Source organism: Panicum virgatum, chromosome 8N (genome assembly GCF_016808335.1).
Source record: "Panicum virgatum strain AP13 chromosome 8N, P.virgatum_v5, whole genome shotgun sequence".
Lineage (NCBI taxonomy): Eukaryota > Viridiplantae > Streptophyta > Magnoliopsida > Poales > Poaceae > Panicum > Panicum virgatum.
In genome coordinates this window covers 41,994,910-42,011,309 of record NC_053152.1, presented here as the reverse complement: position 1 = coordinate 42,011,309, position 16,400 = coordinate 41,994,910, and the positions used below count along the sequence as shown (strand labels likewise).

The 16,400-nt window shown below is 48.9% G+C and overlaps 1 protein-coding gene and 1 non-coding gene across 14 annotated transcripts in view; both read right to left on the bottom strand.

Moving 5' to 3' along the window:
* Positions 1 to 10,536, bottom strand: part of LOC120684372 (probable inactive protein kinase At3g63330) — a 29,984-nt gene extending 19,448 nt beyond the window's left edge. For 2 of the 13 annotated variants that reach the window (XR_005679264.1, XR_005679266.1), the window contains exons 1-8: positions 9,959 to 10,519; positions 8,994 to 9,243; positions 8,775 to 8,884; positions 8,555 to 8,689; positions 7,427 to 7,658; positions 5,691 to 6,058; positions 5,106 to 5,182; positions 4,788 to 4,941 (exon numbers count right to left, since the gene is read on the bottom strand). Coding sequence is in view for 8 of the 13 variants with exons in the window: in XM_039966236.1 (XP_039822170.1) it covers positions 4,788 to 4,941; positions 5,106 to 5,182; positions 5,691 to 6,058; positions 7,427 to 7,658; positions 8,555 to 8,689; positions 8,775 to 8,884; positions 8,994 to 9,243; positions 9,959 to 10,280 (1,648 nt within the window). In the remaining 5 variants the exon portion in view is untranslated. Of the gene's footprint in view, positions 1 to 4,665; positions 4,706 to 4,787; positions 4,942 to 5,105; positions 5,183 to 5,690; positions 6,059 to 7,426; positions 7,659 to 8,525; positions 8,694 to 8,774; positions 8,885 to 8,993; positions 9,244 to 9,958 lie in introns of those variants that run through there. The other 11 variants (XR_005679268.1, XR_005679267.1, XM_039966236.1 and 8 more) reach the window with 11 other exon arrangements.
* A 490-nt stretch (positions 10,537 to 11,026) lies between these two features.
* On the bottom strand, positions 11,027 to 11,098 carry TRNAQ-CUG. Its single transcript has one exon. It is a non-coding gene; the product is annotated as a tRNA-Gln (tRNA).
* Between the last annotated feature and the right edge of the window lie 5,302 nt (positions 11,099 to 16,400).

The window sequence follows — 16,400 nt, the reverse complement described above, 5'->3', positions numbered from 1 at the left end:
GGATCGCCGACTCGGGTGCCTCCTTCCACACCACCCCAGACGCTGATATCCTCTCTTCTGTCCGACTCCCACATCCCTCTTGTCCTTCCATCATGGTGAGTGATGGGTCCTGTCTTCCCGTCACCGCCGTGGGTTCTGCTCCTGGTTCTTTTCGCCTTCCTAATGTTCTTGTTGCTCCTCAGATGATTCATAATCTTCTTTCCATTCGCCAGTTTACTTCTGACAATTCTTGTTCTATCGAATTTGACTCCTCTAGTCTTACTGTGAAGGATTCGGCTTCCCGGCGTCCGCTCCTCCGATGTGATAGCTCGGGGCCCCTTTACACCCTTCGCCTTCCTGCTTCCGCTACTTCGCCTTCGACTTCCTCTTCGTCTGTTGCTTTTGCCACGACGCCGTCTTCCACCACCTGACACCGCCGGCTTGGTCACCCCGACCGCGATGTTTTGGCTCGGCTTAGTCGTAGTATTGATGTTTCTTGTACTAGGGCTCCTGCTGAGCACCTTTGTCATGCGTGCCAGCTTGGTCGTCATGTTAGACTTCCTTTTTCTTCTTCTTCGCATGCGACACATGCCTTTAATCTTGTTCATTGTGACCTGTGGACTTCTCCTGCACCCAGCATTTCTGGTTATAAATACTATCTGGTGGTGGTTGATGATTTTTCTCATTACTCTTGGACTTTTCCTTTGCGCACCAAGTCTGAGACTTTTCCCACCCTCCACTTCTTTTCCTGGGTGTCCACTCAGTTCGGCCTCACCATTAAGGTCGTCCAGTGTGATAACGGGCGTGAGTTCGACAACTCCACCTCCCGCTCTTTCTTCCTCTCTTGGGGTGTTCAGCTGCGCATGTCTTGTTTGTATACCTCTCCTCAGAACGGCAAGGCTGAGCGGATGATTCACACGACGAACGACGTCATGCGCACCCTTCTAATCCAGGCCTCTCTGCCTCCCCGCTTCTGGGCTGAGAGTCTCCACACCGCCACCTACTTTCTCAACCGCATTCCTTCCACAGCTTCTCCTGCTCTCACTCCTCACCACGCTCTTTTCGGTACCCCTCCCAGCTACGACCACATTCGTGTCTTCGGGTATGCCTGTTACCCTAACACCTCCGCCACTGCTCCTCATAAGTTGGCACCCCGCTCGACTCGTTGTGTGTTTCTTGGTTACTCTCCTGACCACAAGGGGTACCGATGCTTTGACCTCTCCTCTCGCCGGGTCCTTATCTCCCGACACGTTGTGTTTGACGAGTCGGATTTCTCCTACTCCACCTCCTCTACACCTTCACCTGACCCCGAGTTGGAGTCCTTGTTTTCGTCTGACCCGGTGGTTCAGCCATCTTTGTCTGTCTGTCTGTCCTTTCCCTGCAGGTCTCTGCCGCGCTTCATGAGGCCCCGGTGCCTTCTGTCACGCCACGTGCGGGCCCGGTGTCTCCTGTCGCGCCACGCGCGGCCCCGGTGTCTTCTACTGCGCCACGCACGGCCCCGGTGTCTCCTGTCGCGCCACGCGCGACCCCGATGTCCTCTACTGCGCCACGCGCGGCCCCGGTGCCTCCTCCTGCACCTGCCCGCTACGCTCAGCCGGTGCAGGTGTACCGACGTTGCTCGGTGCCGGCTCTAGGGGCTCCAGCGTCCCCGCCGCCACCTCCACCGTCTCGCTCGTGTGTCGAGCCGGAGGTGTACCACCCGCCCGTCATCCATCGGGACCCTGGTCATACTCATCCCATGGTGACTCGGCGGATGGCTTCTCAGCCCGTGACTCTCTCTCCACTACCGAGGGAGAGCCGCGGATCTCTCCGGTACCCTCTTCTGTCCGCGACGCCCTGGCGGACCCAACCAGACATGGGACCTCGTGCCGCGTCCGTCTGGTTGCAATGTGGTCATTGGCAAGTGGATCTGGACGCATAATCGTCGGGCTGATGCCACACTGGATCGCTACAAGGCTCGCTGGGTTCTTCGGGGTTTCATCCAGCAACTTGATGCGGACTATGATGAGACTTTCAGTCTAGTGGTGCAGCCTGCTACGGTGCGCACGGTCCTGTCGCTCGCTCTTGGCCTGTGCACCAGATGGATGTGAAAAATGCGTTTCTTCATGGCACTCTGTCAGATACAGTCTACTGTTCTCAGCCAGCGGGATTTGTGGACTCCAGTCGTCCGGATCTGGTCTGCCAGCTCAACAAGTCTCTCTATGGTCTGAAGCAGGCTCCTCGAGCTTGGTATTCTCGGTTCGTCACGTTCTTGCTGACATTGGGCTTCACCGAGGCCAAGTCTGACACTTCTCTGTTCATCTACCGTAGTGGGGATGAGACTGCCTACCTGCTGCTCTATGTCGATGACATTGTGCTCACAGCATCCAGTCAGCAGTTGCTTTAGCACATAATCTCCTCTCTGCAGCAGGAGTTTGCTATGAAGGATCTTGGTCAGCTCCATCACTTCTTGGGTGTTACTGTTGAGCCTCGCCCGTCTGGTCTTCTCCTTCACCAGCGGCAGTATGCACTCGATATTCTGGAGCGGGCTGGGATGACTGATTGCAAGCCTTGCTCCACTCCTGTCGACACTCAGGCGAAGCTGTCTGCTGCTCTGGGTGATCCCGTGGTTGATCCTACTGCCTACTGTAGTCTTTCTGGAGCCTTGCAGTACCTCACTTTCACCAGGCCGGATCTCACTTATGCCGTTCAGCAGATCTGTCTTCATATGCATGATCCCCGGGAGTCACATCTTGCTGCGCTGAAGCGTCTCCTCCGCTATGTGCTATGTCCGTGGCACTGTTGACCTCGGCCTGGTTCTTCACCGCTCCCCCTCTGCTGAGCTGGTTGTCTACACCGACGCTGACTGGGCTGGCTGTCCGGACACTTCGCCGCTCCACTTCCGGCTATGCCGTCTTCCTGGGCGGCAACCTTGTCTCCTGGTCGTCCAAGCGGCAGCCGGTGGTCTCCCGCTCCAGTGCCGAGGCGGAGTATCGTGCTGTCGATAACGGCGTGGCGGATGCGTCCTGGCTTCGACAGCTCTTGGCGGAGCTCCATAGCCCGCTCGCCAAGAGCACGCTCGTGTACCTCTCCACCAACCCCGTTCAGCATCAGCGGACGAAGCATGTGGTAAAGATGGCAATAGGTATGAAATACCTGCGTACCCGTGGATACCCGACCCGCTGGGCGCGGATTCGGGTTTGGATTTGTACCCGTGGGCACGGGCGCGGGTACGAATATAAACCCAACGGGTATTTCATTACGGGTTTGAAAAATTGATATTCAACCCAAAAACTCGCAAACCCGCTGACATGTGGGCCCTAATAACCTCGTATATAAATCTTCTCTAGGATTTTTCTCATCTCCCCCCCCACTCCCCCGTCCAGCCGCCGCAAGCCGCCTCCCACCCCAACCCCGAGCGCGGCGCTCGGCACCCCGCCCCAGCAGGTCAGCACCGCGACCAAAGTGGCCCGCCGGCCGCTGGCCGCCCAGCCCCCCTCGTGCAGCGGCCTCGCCCCTCCCTCCTCCTCGGGTCACCGGTCGTCGCTCCAGAGTCAAGATCCACGCCGGCCGTCGCTCCTCCGCCGGGTGCAGCTCCACCGCCGAGCGCCGCTCCCTCCCTCCTCCTCGGGCCTCCAGAGTCCAGATCCACCGCCAGACGCCGCTCCAGGCTCCATCGCCGATCGTCGCTCCCCAGCCGGGCGCAGCTCCACCGTCGAGCACTGCTCCCTCCCTCCTCGTCGGGCCTCCAGAGTCTAGATCCACCGCCGGCCTCCCGAGGATGAGGGAGCGAGAGGCGACCGCCGCTCCAGGCTCCATCGCCGCTCCGTCGCTCCTCCGCCGGCCGCCGCTCCACCGCTCGACCGTCGTTCCACCGCCGGCCGCCTCTCGCTCCCTCATCCTCGGGCTCAGGTGACGCTGCGGGCTCGACGCCAGCGCCCAGGCGACGCCCGCAGCCAGCGCCCAGGCGACGCGCGCAGGCCCCGACACGGGTACACGGGCGTGCCCGCGGGTACCCGAGTATCCGCGGACAGCGGGTACGGGTCTGGGTTTCTATCCGTCGCGGGTTGCGGGCGCGGGCGTGGGCACGGGTTTTAGTTTGCGGGTGCGGATCTCTGAAGATAATATCCGCGCGGGTTTTACCCGTTGTCATCTATAGCATGTGGAGATCGACTTGCACTTCGTTCGCGACCGGGTCGCTATCGGCGATGTTTGGGTCCTCCATGTCCCGACCACCTCCCAGTTTGCCGAGATCTTCACCAAGGGTCTTCCCTCCTCGACCTTCTCGGAGTTTCGCTCCAGCCTCAACGTAGCAGGTGGCTAGTTGTGGCTGGGGGGGTGTCCCTGTGTGTGCTTTCTTTGTTCTCCAGTCTTGAACTCCGCTGCGCCGGTAGTTCAGACTGCGGGGGGATGTTGGTGTGTATAGTTTAGGCCCATCTAGAGGCCCATGTAATGGCTACTATATTACCCACCCTATCTAGGATTTGGAGGAATACATAGAAATTAATCCCAAACAAAATGAAATATACTCAAGTCTTAGAAGATGATGAAACAATTTTTTTTCCCGAAAAATTAAACAATGATAAGCCATTGAAACAAGTAGGTTACACGTTCCAACAAGCTAATCCCCACACGAAAAAAGGAATAGATGTAAGGAATTATTGCTGAAAAGGTCTACCCATGAGCATATAAAAACAAACAACTAACCATCAGAATATAAGGCAGTCTCAGGAAAAGTAGGTTACAAGTTCCAACAGGAAAAAGAAATAGATGTAAGGATCTATTGCTGAAAAGATCTACCCATGAGCATATAAAAACAGACAACTAACCATCAGAATATAAGGCAGTCTCAGATGGTACGTGATTGAAGTCATAGGCTTCTTCACGCTGGTATGCTTCCGGTACCCTAAATATGTAGTCCACATCTTCATCCAGACTCTCGGACAAGTAGAAACAACCGAGTGTCTTAAGTTTTGCTTCAACCTAATTTTAGAAGAAGCAATTGAACTCAAATAGCGTAGCCCAACTCATCAAGAAAAGCAAAAAACTGAACAAAAAGATGTCAATGAAATAACCTCTGGAATAGTTGATTCACAATAGCAATGAAGATAGATTCACAATGAATAGTTGATTTATTCCTCACTTACCAAGAACCTCTGGAACTTTGTTGATGAACGCCTGAAATACTCCATGTCAATAACAGCTGAACTAGTGCCATCATCTGCTAGCCATATGAAAATACTGTAAGTGAAGAGAAGTACAAGGAGTTCATGAACAATTGAATAACTCCATGCTAACAACAGATGAATAGACTCCATCATCTACCACACAAAAAATACAGTAATACACGTAAATAAACAGAAGACAAGGACTTCAGATGAGAAGCCAAGGAGCAAGGACTAACATATATTGGGGGGGAAATGCAGCAGGGCAGCAACAGAAGAGGAAAACGACATAGAATTTGAGTAAAAGGGGTCTCAATTGCTCTCCTGATAGATTTGACATTCCTATTTAGGTTGTCCAGTATATTGTTAACAATACAGAAATGAGTCAATTGACTAATATGTAAACTTTGATATGCAGAAAATGAACACTAATAGCAAATTGTTAGGGTCCTTTGTGACTAGTCAAAACCAAATTGTGTATAAAAGTGCAACTACAAACAGAAACGCACAAAACTAAGGAGTAATTACAATAAATTAACAGATACAGTAAATGATCAGTGAGAGTACCAGCATTTAGTTGGTATGGAATATTCTGCAATGGTGAAATAGATGTCTTGAGATTTTCTTCAAACTGAGACCAATCTTCTAATGTCGTACCACTACTAGGTGGTCCCAATGGAACAACCACAGCAGCCACATTGTCTCTTGTGCCTTTTTGCAAAGCAACACGAACTACATAATCTGCCAAATTATGTTGTGTGATAGCAGATGATCTTAAATCCTGGTTAACACGCAATTTCGCATTCAGCATCAGGTCACAAACATCTTGCATAGTCATTTTCTCAAAGATCCCATCGGATGACGCAACCAGAAAAGTGTCATTTTCTGACAGGATCTGCCATCCTGTCAATTCAGGTGTAGATATTACCCCATATCTGCAAGAACAATTAGAAGGATCAATTCACGCCCCGTTCGGATGGCCTGAACTGGCTGGGCTGATCAGCCCAGCCGTTCGGCGGCACAGCCCACAGGTCCAGGTGAACAAGCCGCCGGCTCAATCTCATATACCGCACTCCCATCGGCAATGGCTGCTGGCTGGACTGGAGCAGCTGCTGGAGCAGCCAGCCAACCAGCTCCAGCCAGTTAAGGCCAGCCGAACAGGCTGTCAGCCAATCCATAGAACTCTACTGAATGGAGAAATAGCTTCTTATATCATCATTTGAGGAAATTACACCTTAACATGGGACTAGCACCCTGCCTCAGCCCTCAGGGGTGACTTAATCTATTTTCAATTAATGCCACAACTTATAATGCATAGGTAATTGAATATATTTCTTAAATGAGATCACAATGGACAACACCTTCACTCTTAGCCAGAGTAGTTAACATGAAGATGTGAAACCAGAACAGGATAACAAGCAGACACTGATCTTCTTGGCTGAGGGGCCAGTAGTGATTGGCATCCTCGACTCAGTTTTTGATTTTCTTTTAATTTAGTTTTCCTTGTAGTTTTGAGAATTGGGGTTGGCATAGTTGCTATGAACTAGGGACCAATGGGTCATCTGTCTATTTGACAACTCCTCACCATGTCACCCATGTTCATCCTCATTAGAGGTTGTGCAGATGTGCATGAGTTGCGGGAAACTGGCAGTACTGATACACACCTTCTGCCCTGCTGATCATTAAAAACTGAAGCACATGGGCACGCTTCGTGTCACATTAACTGGCTTCAGTGTAATCAGTCATTTGTTCAGTTTAAGTCTCACACGGGTACTAAATAGTCAGTTCAGAGGTCTCCTTTTGGTTGGACACGTCATGGTAAACCTGGTGTAAGTCGTGGCTTGGGACAGTTGCTTACTCCCTCCGTCCCAAAAAACAAGTCACTCTAGGATTCAAAATTTGTCCCAGACAACATCATCTTACCCTATTTAGAAAGTGCATGTGCATGCAAAAATCAATTAGTGCCAAATATGGATAATATATAGGGGCAAACATGGTCATTTTACCTTCTTGTTAAGTTGTCCTATAATTCCTAGGATGACTTGTATTTTTGGGACGGAGGGAGTATGTTTTAACACCTTTTTGCTTTCCTCTAACACCTGATGGTTGAGTGAACTGTGAGCTTTTAATCAATCCATTATTACAGATCCACCAGCCACAAAGTGACAGGCTGACAGCAGCTTGCAGATCTATGACTAATTTATTTATTTGTTTTAGAAACAATGTGAATATGTGGAAAGAATATTGGGGGAACAGGCAAGTGAGACCGAGATGGAGAGAAGCTCAATAGATTGCATGCTAACCTCTTAAAAGGAAGGTCACCAATAGCTCTTGAGAGTGCTAGCTCACCATTAACACGGTATACACCAGCCCACTCAATAACATAACCACCAGCAGCCTCCACGCGGCTTCTCTCATCTTCTCTATCAGGATGGTGGTCCTTGGTCAGCTCCCTTGCATGATACAGTGGTCCATCATAATTTGCCAAAGCAAATTCTTCATGATCGATTGAGTTTCTCTTTCTTCTCCGTTTCCCTGATACAATGCAAGCGTTCATATTAGAATTTTTCCAAAGCGCTAGAACAAAGGCTAATAAAGAAACGCACATATGCAAAGCAAAAGGCACATCTTGTGTGTGATAATAAAAACATGACCTCGGATCAATTCTACCTCCCTAAAAATAAAGAAAAATTTTGAGCATACTACTTTTCAGGATCTCCGATTCATGCATAAGTCAGTATTAGTTTTGAGTGGTTGGTGATTGTGACCTAGAAAATTATTTTCCAGCAAACAAGCAGAAACTATTCAACCACAAGAAGAAAGGTAGATATTAAATGAGGGCAATTAAGCAATTCACCTTAAAGACCATTTCACAACAAAATATGTGCAAGTAAAGCAGGTAAAGTAAAACAAAATTATGTGACCTAAGGCCTTATGGTAGAATATGATGCAGTGGTGGAGATAATCTTGAACAAGGTCACACTGATAAAAAGAAAAATAATGCAGGTAACATCACAATTTCCAAAAATAGCCTAAACAATAACTAAGGAATTGTGAATAATATGATTTTTCTATGATGGTTTCCAACAGTTGACGTTGTACATCAAAGCTGCTGTGCATCTTTTTTGCCTGTTGTTACTGGAGTATAGTGAAATCATGTGATATATGATGTACATAGATACCATTGAAACAGGGATCTAAGGATGTCAAACCACATAAAAAATGGATTGATATTCAATGCAGGTGTTTTCGAAAAGATATTCAATGAAGGTAAGGGCTAACTGTACCTCAGTAACCTATATATATAAACGACTACAACATCGAGAGATGGGAGGGAAGGAACGAAAACCACCTAAAAAAAAGGAACCATCTAGGCATCTAGCAGAGGTGAATATGTTTGACCTTTGAACAATAGAAGAAAGAAACCTAACTATTTCGACGGTGTGGATCATGTCCTTCTGAGCACAGAAAAGCTTTTGAATCTCCTACATTGGCAGCTATAATTTGTCCATCAGCTATCAAGACCACAGTCGCTGTTGAACCAGACTCAAAATGTTTCTGCGAAGCTTCCTGCATTGTACACACAGGAGAATCCTTTCAGGCATATGAAGCTGTGTTACAAAATTGAACTATGCAGATGAAACATTAGACCTTCCTTGAAGAATGTTAAGTCGATATCATGAACTGCCCTTGTTAATGATTCCTTCAGAATTTCCATGTGAAATGATCGGTCTAAAATAGCTGGCGATGTCCAACATGACCTGCAAGTTATCATCAGTGAGCAAGTTTGATTACCCTGAAACCATGTTTGAATCATTCAAAAAATCATGTCATATATGAAAAATATAGCATCTGAGAAGAAAGACATACCCCTCTCTGTGGTTGGATTGGTCATCCTTGTACAGATTGAATACGTTGTTAAAAATAGCAACTTCCCTATATGTCAGTTTCCCAGTAGATTTTCTGAACATCATGGAGTATATACCATCGAGAAGAAAATAAACATGGAGCAAGAAGTAATCCAGAAAAAGCTTGGAAGCCATCTCACTAGCCTCAGCTCCATTATGACCATCAAATATGGCAACCACTCCCACATCAACCTCTTTAATCCTCATCTGCTCTGTGTTATGTCAGTAAGTTAGCTATAGGCAACTTACAAACAAATAGAGTGCATGTTAAAGAGTAACGTGTCAGACCAGAATACCTAAAATGCTTTTGAAAAATCGAGATTCTGTTAGTATTAATTGAGCACACAACAGCCATCTGTCATCCCAAGGGATGACTGCATGAGGCCCTCACTACCATTGCACAACAGAAGCATGTAACCTCTGTGGTAGACTGGTCGGCATAAGATGTTCGAACAATTCATTCAGATTGATGAAATAAAATCTATGGTGCATATGTCCACAATAACTCCAGAAAATGCAGTCGGCAGTTCGACTCTCAGCTACGGTGACTATCTTTGCACCATAAACCTTGAGCACACTCCTGGTGTTACTATCTTGCAATTAGCAACCAGTTAGTATTTCAGCCAATGTCTCTGGAAACGATGTGAAGCAACATCACGCAATCACAAGCACACTGAACTACAGCCTAAACAAAACAGCTCTAGAAGACCATTTCGGCCTACACTTCTAGCTCGGTGCTCATGGCAAAAAACTGTGCGGTGCTGCAGCATACTAGACTAAAACGACGACCCAGAAATTCACAGTTCAGTTCACGGAATCCCCAATTCAACCCAGTTCATGGAATCCCCCAGAATGAATCACTGGCTGATTTCGAGCACTAAAAATCGAAACTTGGTCAGTTCATGCTGCGGGGGCAGGAGCTGGTACCTACGAAGGGGATGCGGATGCCGAGGGCGCACACGGCGCGGTCCTCCTGGGACCGCCGCCGGCCGCGCTCGGCCGCCACGTGGCACCCCATCGGGAAGCTCCCGCCCCCTCCGCCATGCCCCTCGCCGGCGCCGGGTGGGGGCAGCGTCCAACGCGGGCAGTGCGCGGACTGGAACACCGCCGGCGCGCCGCCCTCCCGGTACACGGCGAGGCACGTCGCCGACTCGGCCGCGCAGCGCGGGGGAGGCGCGAGGAGCGCGAGCAGGAGGAGGAGGGGGAGAAGGCGGGGGAGGCCGCGGTGGCCGGGGACCCGCAAGGGCATCGGCGAGTCGCCGGCGGCGAGGGTGGGAGGAGGGGATGGTAACGGCGACTGAAAGAAAACAAGAAAAATCAGACGCCTGACAATAACATCTCCCTGTGCTTAGGTGGGAGTTTGCAACAAAAATCTTTCTTTTTTGCGAGGAAAAAGAGAGTTTGCAACAAAAATCTAACGAAATGAAAGTTACAGCCGTCTTGGACACCCTTGGGGATTTCCTCCTCCGCAATTTGTTAACGCGGCATGACCATTTCTTTTCTCCCTGATGGTCTGATCACTCTGATGGGTGCACACTGCACAAGCACGACACCGCTTCCGTACTGTCAATGCAATGCTTGCACGAATGCACAGCTAATTGTTTTTCTTGAAAATAAAAGGTAAGCTAATAAGTTCTCTTGGGGGGGGGGGGGGGGGGGGGGGAGAAGAAAGCTCCACGTCTGGAACAGCAAGGTTTTCATTTCGGTTCGAGAATGTGGAGGCCAGGTCCGTCATCTCTCGTCATCCTTGATGCTTTGCTTCAGCACGAGAGCAGGATAGATACTGGCCTCCAGAAAAGGAATTGACATCAGGTTTGGACTTTGGAGCCCCTGACTCCCTGAGCGATACAGTCATACAGATTTGGGAAGCTTTCAGCTTTGCCTGCCATGATCCCATCGGCGTCGGCTCTGTTCAGCAAAATCAAACAAGAGGCGAGGGCTAGGCCGAATCTTTGGGTAAGATGTTTGAGAGGGGAAAAATAGTACCAAAAATAAAGGTCCCACCGAGATTTGAACTCGGGTTACTGGATTCAGAGTCCAATGTCCTAACCGCTAGACCATGGGACCTATGTTGTTCTCTACAGATTGTTATAGATATATTATAAAAGTACAGACTCTGACCTCAGTCAGCTCGAGTCGTTTGGTACCAGCGGTAGCACAAAAACCTGAACAGAAAACAAGGATCCTTCACACCTTCCATTTACAGTGCTCGTTACCTGAGTTAGGCATGCCTCCATGCGTCCGTGCACGGGTGGGCGCGTGCTTGTGAAGAGGGAGTTCGGAGGGGCCACCCGGCACCGTACCACCGCTCCGGACATGACGAAGGTTCTGGCCAGCTCCGTGGTATTCCCTCCGTCCCAAAAAGATTGTAATTCTTTGACTTTTAGAAATTGCGTTTGACCCCTCGTATTATTCAAATTTTTTATGTATATTATAAGACAAATAAAATATTATTAAAATATCATTAGTGATGTAATAAGTCATAACAAAAGTGATAATATTTGTAAAAAAAATTGAATAAGACGAGCAGTCAAACGCAGTTTCTAAGAGTCAAAGAATTACGGCCTTTTTAAGACGGAGGGAGTAGGCTTTTGCAGCAACAAGCACGCAGGCCGTAGGCAGAGGTACTAGGTTCGCCCGTCGTTCTTGGAATCTCTGGGCGCGTTTAGTTTCCAAAAATTTTCACCTCGAAATTTGTGGCTCTCTCTATGGACACGTGTATGAAGTAATAAATGTAGTTAAACAACAAAACTAATTGCACAGTTTGGATGTACACGGCGAGATGAATCTTTTGAGCCTAATTAGTGCATGATTAGCCATATGTGCTACAGTAACCCACTTGTGCTAATGATGCGGTCAAAGACCTCAAAAGATTCGTCTCGCGGTTTCCAGGTGAGTTCTAAAATTAGTTTTTTAATTAGTGTCCGAAAAGTCCTCCCGACATCTGGTCAAACTGTTGATTTGATAACCAAAAATTTTTTGTTTGGGAACTAAACGCGCCCTCTGTGGTTCTGCTCTCCAACGTGCAGGATCAAGATGTCCGTCTCTGTCCCGTGCGGCGTCGAAAGCGGCCAAATAAGTTGCCGTCAGCCATGGCTCGCCAAGCGCCTGTTGCTCAGGCCCCGTTCGGCTTAGCTGAAAATGGCTGGCTAGGTTGGGCTGGTGGCTGAATGAACAGTGGCAGCTGGTATTTACTGTAGCGCTGAATGGATCGGCTAGATGGCTGGTGCCAGCATCCCAGCCTGGAGCCCCGCCGCCGCAGCGCCCCTCTCGCGCTCGGCGGCCGCGTACCGCGTCTCGAGGCGTGTCCGGTTGGCTACCGCCACGCGCCGCTGGGGTCCCTCGCCAGCAGGTACACGAGCGCCAACTGGTCGTCAGCCTCAGCGTCGGGCTTCCCGACCAGCTCCTCCCTCATCCATGAGGTCCAGCTCCTCGTACACCCCTGCCTCCCACCCGTACACCACTAGGTCGCTGCTCGCGAAGCGCTCGAGCGGTGGCGCGAAGTCCATGTCGGTGAAGGCGGCGTTGGCGTCGACACACCCGACCCACTCGGCCTCCGGGTGCGCCAGCATGGCGGCGCGCACGGTGGGGATCTTGGCCCAGTACGCCACCATGGAGGGCTCCAGCAGCGCAGTGCTGTAGAGGAGCTCCACCGGCGGCGCCGCTGCGGCAGGGGCGGCGGAGGTGGAGGCGGCGGGGGAGTGGGAGGGGCAGGGGAGGGAGACGATGTTGGGCACGGGCGTGGGGCGAGGACGGAGGCGGAGCAGAGGAGCGCGAGCGCGGCCACCATGGCACCAGCCGCGAACACGACCGCCTCGCGGGCACGCCCCTCCGGGAGCACGAGGCGGCCGTGCAGCGGGCGCGGGCCACCCGCGGCGCCGCCCTTGGCTGCCGAGCCGCCGAAGGCATTCGACGCCATGGTGGGGTGCGGAGCGCAGCGTGTGCCGAGAAGAGAAGCCCAGGGAGCGCCGACGCCACACTGGCCAGGAAAGGAGGCCGATGCAGACGGCGGGAAAGATGTCGGGGCCGAGTGGACGAGGGCGAGCGCGAGCGCTAGTGGGCGGCGGGCGAGCGCGACCGGGAGTGGGTGAGGGCGACGGCGAGCGCGAGTGGGCGGCGGGCCGGAGGTAGATGCGGTGGGGGAGGGGCAGGCGAGGCGAGCGGCGGCGGATCGGGGCAGCCCCGACGGCGGCGACGCAGTTGCCCCCAACCCCTAGCTGCCGAACGGCTGGTCAGTGGATATAGCGTCTGTTTCCTAAGTAGAAGGCCGTCGGTTCGACCCCTACCTGGCGCGTTTTCTCACTAGTTTCCCCATCTTTGTAACCCATTTCACCACGGACTCGCCTAACCTACGGCCGGCCATAATATCACCTAGCCCTACGGCCTTTCTATTTTTGGAAAGTTTAGTATATTAGCAGTTTCTTTTCCGATTCCCGGGGTCGGCAACGGGTCTTTTGGCGCCAATTTGCACCAGATGCGCGCCAAACAAAAAGGCAACTGCCCCATGATACCCCCTCCGCCCTCTCGTCTTTCTCGCTACCCAAGCTAACTTACCACACAGGGTTTCCTCCAGCAATGCACAGCAATAGAGGAAATCTAGAGAAAAAAGAAAAAGCAGACCAGCAGCAAGAAACAGGCAAGAGGAATAAGAAGTGGATCAGGTGAGCATATCAAGACGAGTCTTTTTACTACTATGTATCCATCATCTGCAGTTTTGTTTTAGGGTACTAGCAACATAATAGATCCACAGGGAAAAACACATCCTCCAGAGGCAAAAACCACACATACCTTATTTGTTTTACCCGAACAAATTGCTATACATAGAGATTTGAAAAAGTAACATGTGTGTGTAAATTTCTGGACAGAAGTGCTGGATATCCCCCTTGGTTGCTTCCCTGTCGTCCACACCATCACTAATGCTGTTAGTATGTTGCCAGTAGATCTGCAGATTTGAAAACTTGGTTAGCTTTTCTATTCTGAATGAACCAAAAACATGCATAGTTTGTATGTAAAGTACAAAATGGATTTAAATGAGAATTGCCTTGTGCTTCCTACTGAAAGTACAGAATTGCCTAACTGTGAAAAACTGATGTGCTTGTAGTAAAAAATAGAATTGCCTGGAAAAAAAATTGCCTTAAAAAATGTAGGTGAAAATGCTTGATGTAATATATATTATTACCTATCTGATAAAATAATATTGCCTACATACTATATATATTGTTGCCTATCTGATAAAGTAATATTGCCTACGTACTATATATATTGTTTCTTATGTGATAAAGTAATATTGCCTACGTACTATATATTATTTCCTATCATAAAATAATATTGCCTACATACTATATATATTGTTGCCTGTTTGATAAAGTTAAATTGCCCACGTACAATATATGTTCTTGACTAATGCTGAAACAGTGTTGCTAGTGTCATAAAAAATGTGCGCCGATAGCAAAGCTGTAATGGCATCTGTTGCCGAGCCTTTGATGTTACAAATTTGAATAAATCATCCATCTTGAAAAGTGAATTCTGGATAACTGAATATCTTGATTGTTTGAGCTGACAAGAATAAAATCTGGAAAAAATTTCAGTGCTGAGTATATGCTATTAAGTTGCTCTCGTAAAAATTGTAGCACCAGAACCCATGTTAAACGTCCTGTACAAAAAGATGAAGTAACTAGAGTAATCTACTTACATGAATAGTAGTGGTAAATGCTTTATGGTCAATGGCTGAAATTTATACCATGAATGCTTAAGTTTGGATCTATGTTACTTTAGTTTCTCTCAATAGCTCATTAATAATGGTGTTGTTAAGAAATAATGAAAATATGCTATGTGTTGAATTTAAAAAAGGAAAACTAAAACCCCCACTCATTCATGAAGAAACGTAGTTATGTTTACTACTCTATAAATGACTGCCCATGAAATGAAATGTTGAAATCATCATTAATGTAACTTTTGTTGAACTACAACTTTATCGTGAAGGAAAGAAATCGTTATCCGTGAGTAACTCATAATCTTGCATTGCATATAGAAACGGTTAATCTCGCGGACGGAGACTACGAATTGGTGCCCGCGGACTCTCGTGTGGATCAGGAGGTCAATTTGAATTGTGCTGACTTGTCTCAAGACCTGGGCCAAGCCCCAGAGGCTTTTCTGCCTGACAGTGCCCAAGAATGCAAGCCCCGAAGCATAATCCCACTATTTTTCTGAATTATCTTTCAGCTATCTTTTTAATAATGTATTGTAATATTTTGTTTTCTACATTTAAGTTTTCTAGGCGTTGATCGAAAACCCTAGATGCATGATCCCTAGGAACCTATGTTTGATACTGGATCTTTTATCGACTAGTTGCCATGCTAAATAGGTACGGTAGAAGTCGAGTGGTTCCCTGCCTCTCGCGAGCAAATAGGAATTGTACTGACTTTAATTCCTGTTGAAATGTAAGGACAACGGGCGGGGTTGTGTAGTTGTGATACCCCGTTGGTATAGTCAAAAATGGCTAAGGTCGCGGTGTGTGGCTCATTTCTTAAGCGTTTGAAAGTACTAGCCACATACCGAGAAATATGGTAATCGGAAAGCTTAAGTACCTGATTGGACCGGCGAGTGGAACGATCTCGCACCCTCCTGGTAGAAGTAGGGTTTATATTTTGTCGCGACGTACGGGTGCAGAGTGGTCGGACTCTGTAGTCGGGGAGGGTGCCCCGGATCCACGGACTGGAAAGAAAGGGGAACTGTAGCGTGGGCGGGAGCGAAGTCAATCCCCATGCGTGTGGTCTAGGTTCCCCTGGCCAGGTTGAAATTCGATTCGGAATCGTCCGCCTCTCACGGCATGAGATTGCTTAATGTTTTCGGTCACACAGAGTAACGAGTGGAATATGATGATGATAATACTGCTGGTTGATTAAATGGTTGCTCTACCATATTTGTGTAGAGTTAGTTGCAAATTTAGAATGGTTAATCCAACTAGAATATGGCTAAGTAAAACCTAAAAATAAGGATCAACATTTAGTGGCGTTTTTGGCAAAATAAACCCCAACAACCAAAAAGCCTTGCATGTCTAGTTATCGGACTATGTTATATCCGGAGACGGGTCAGTCTTGCTGAGTATTAGTATACTCAGACTTGCTTGTGGCACTGTTTTTCATGTACTAATTTCGAGGATCTGTTTGCAAGTCTTACTTGGCCGTGTACCTTGCCTCCGGGTTGGTCTGTTGAGTGGGATGGTCCTTCAGCAGGTGCTGATCACCCTCCCGCTGAGTGACGCTTTCGTACGGGCTTATCGATGCGTCACATTTTTACGCTAGTTATCTTTTAATGCTTCCGCTGAACAATGAGACTCGAATAATTTGAGTAGATGGAACTCTATAGT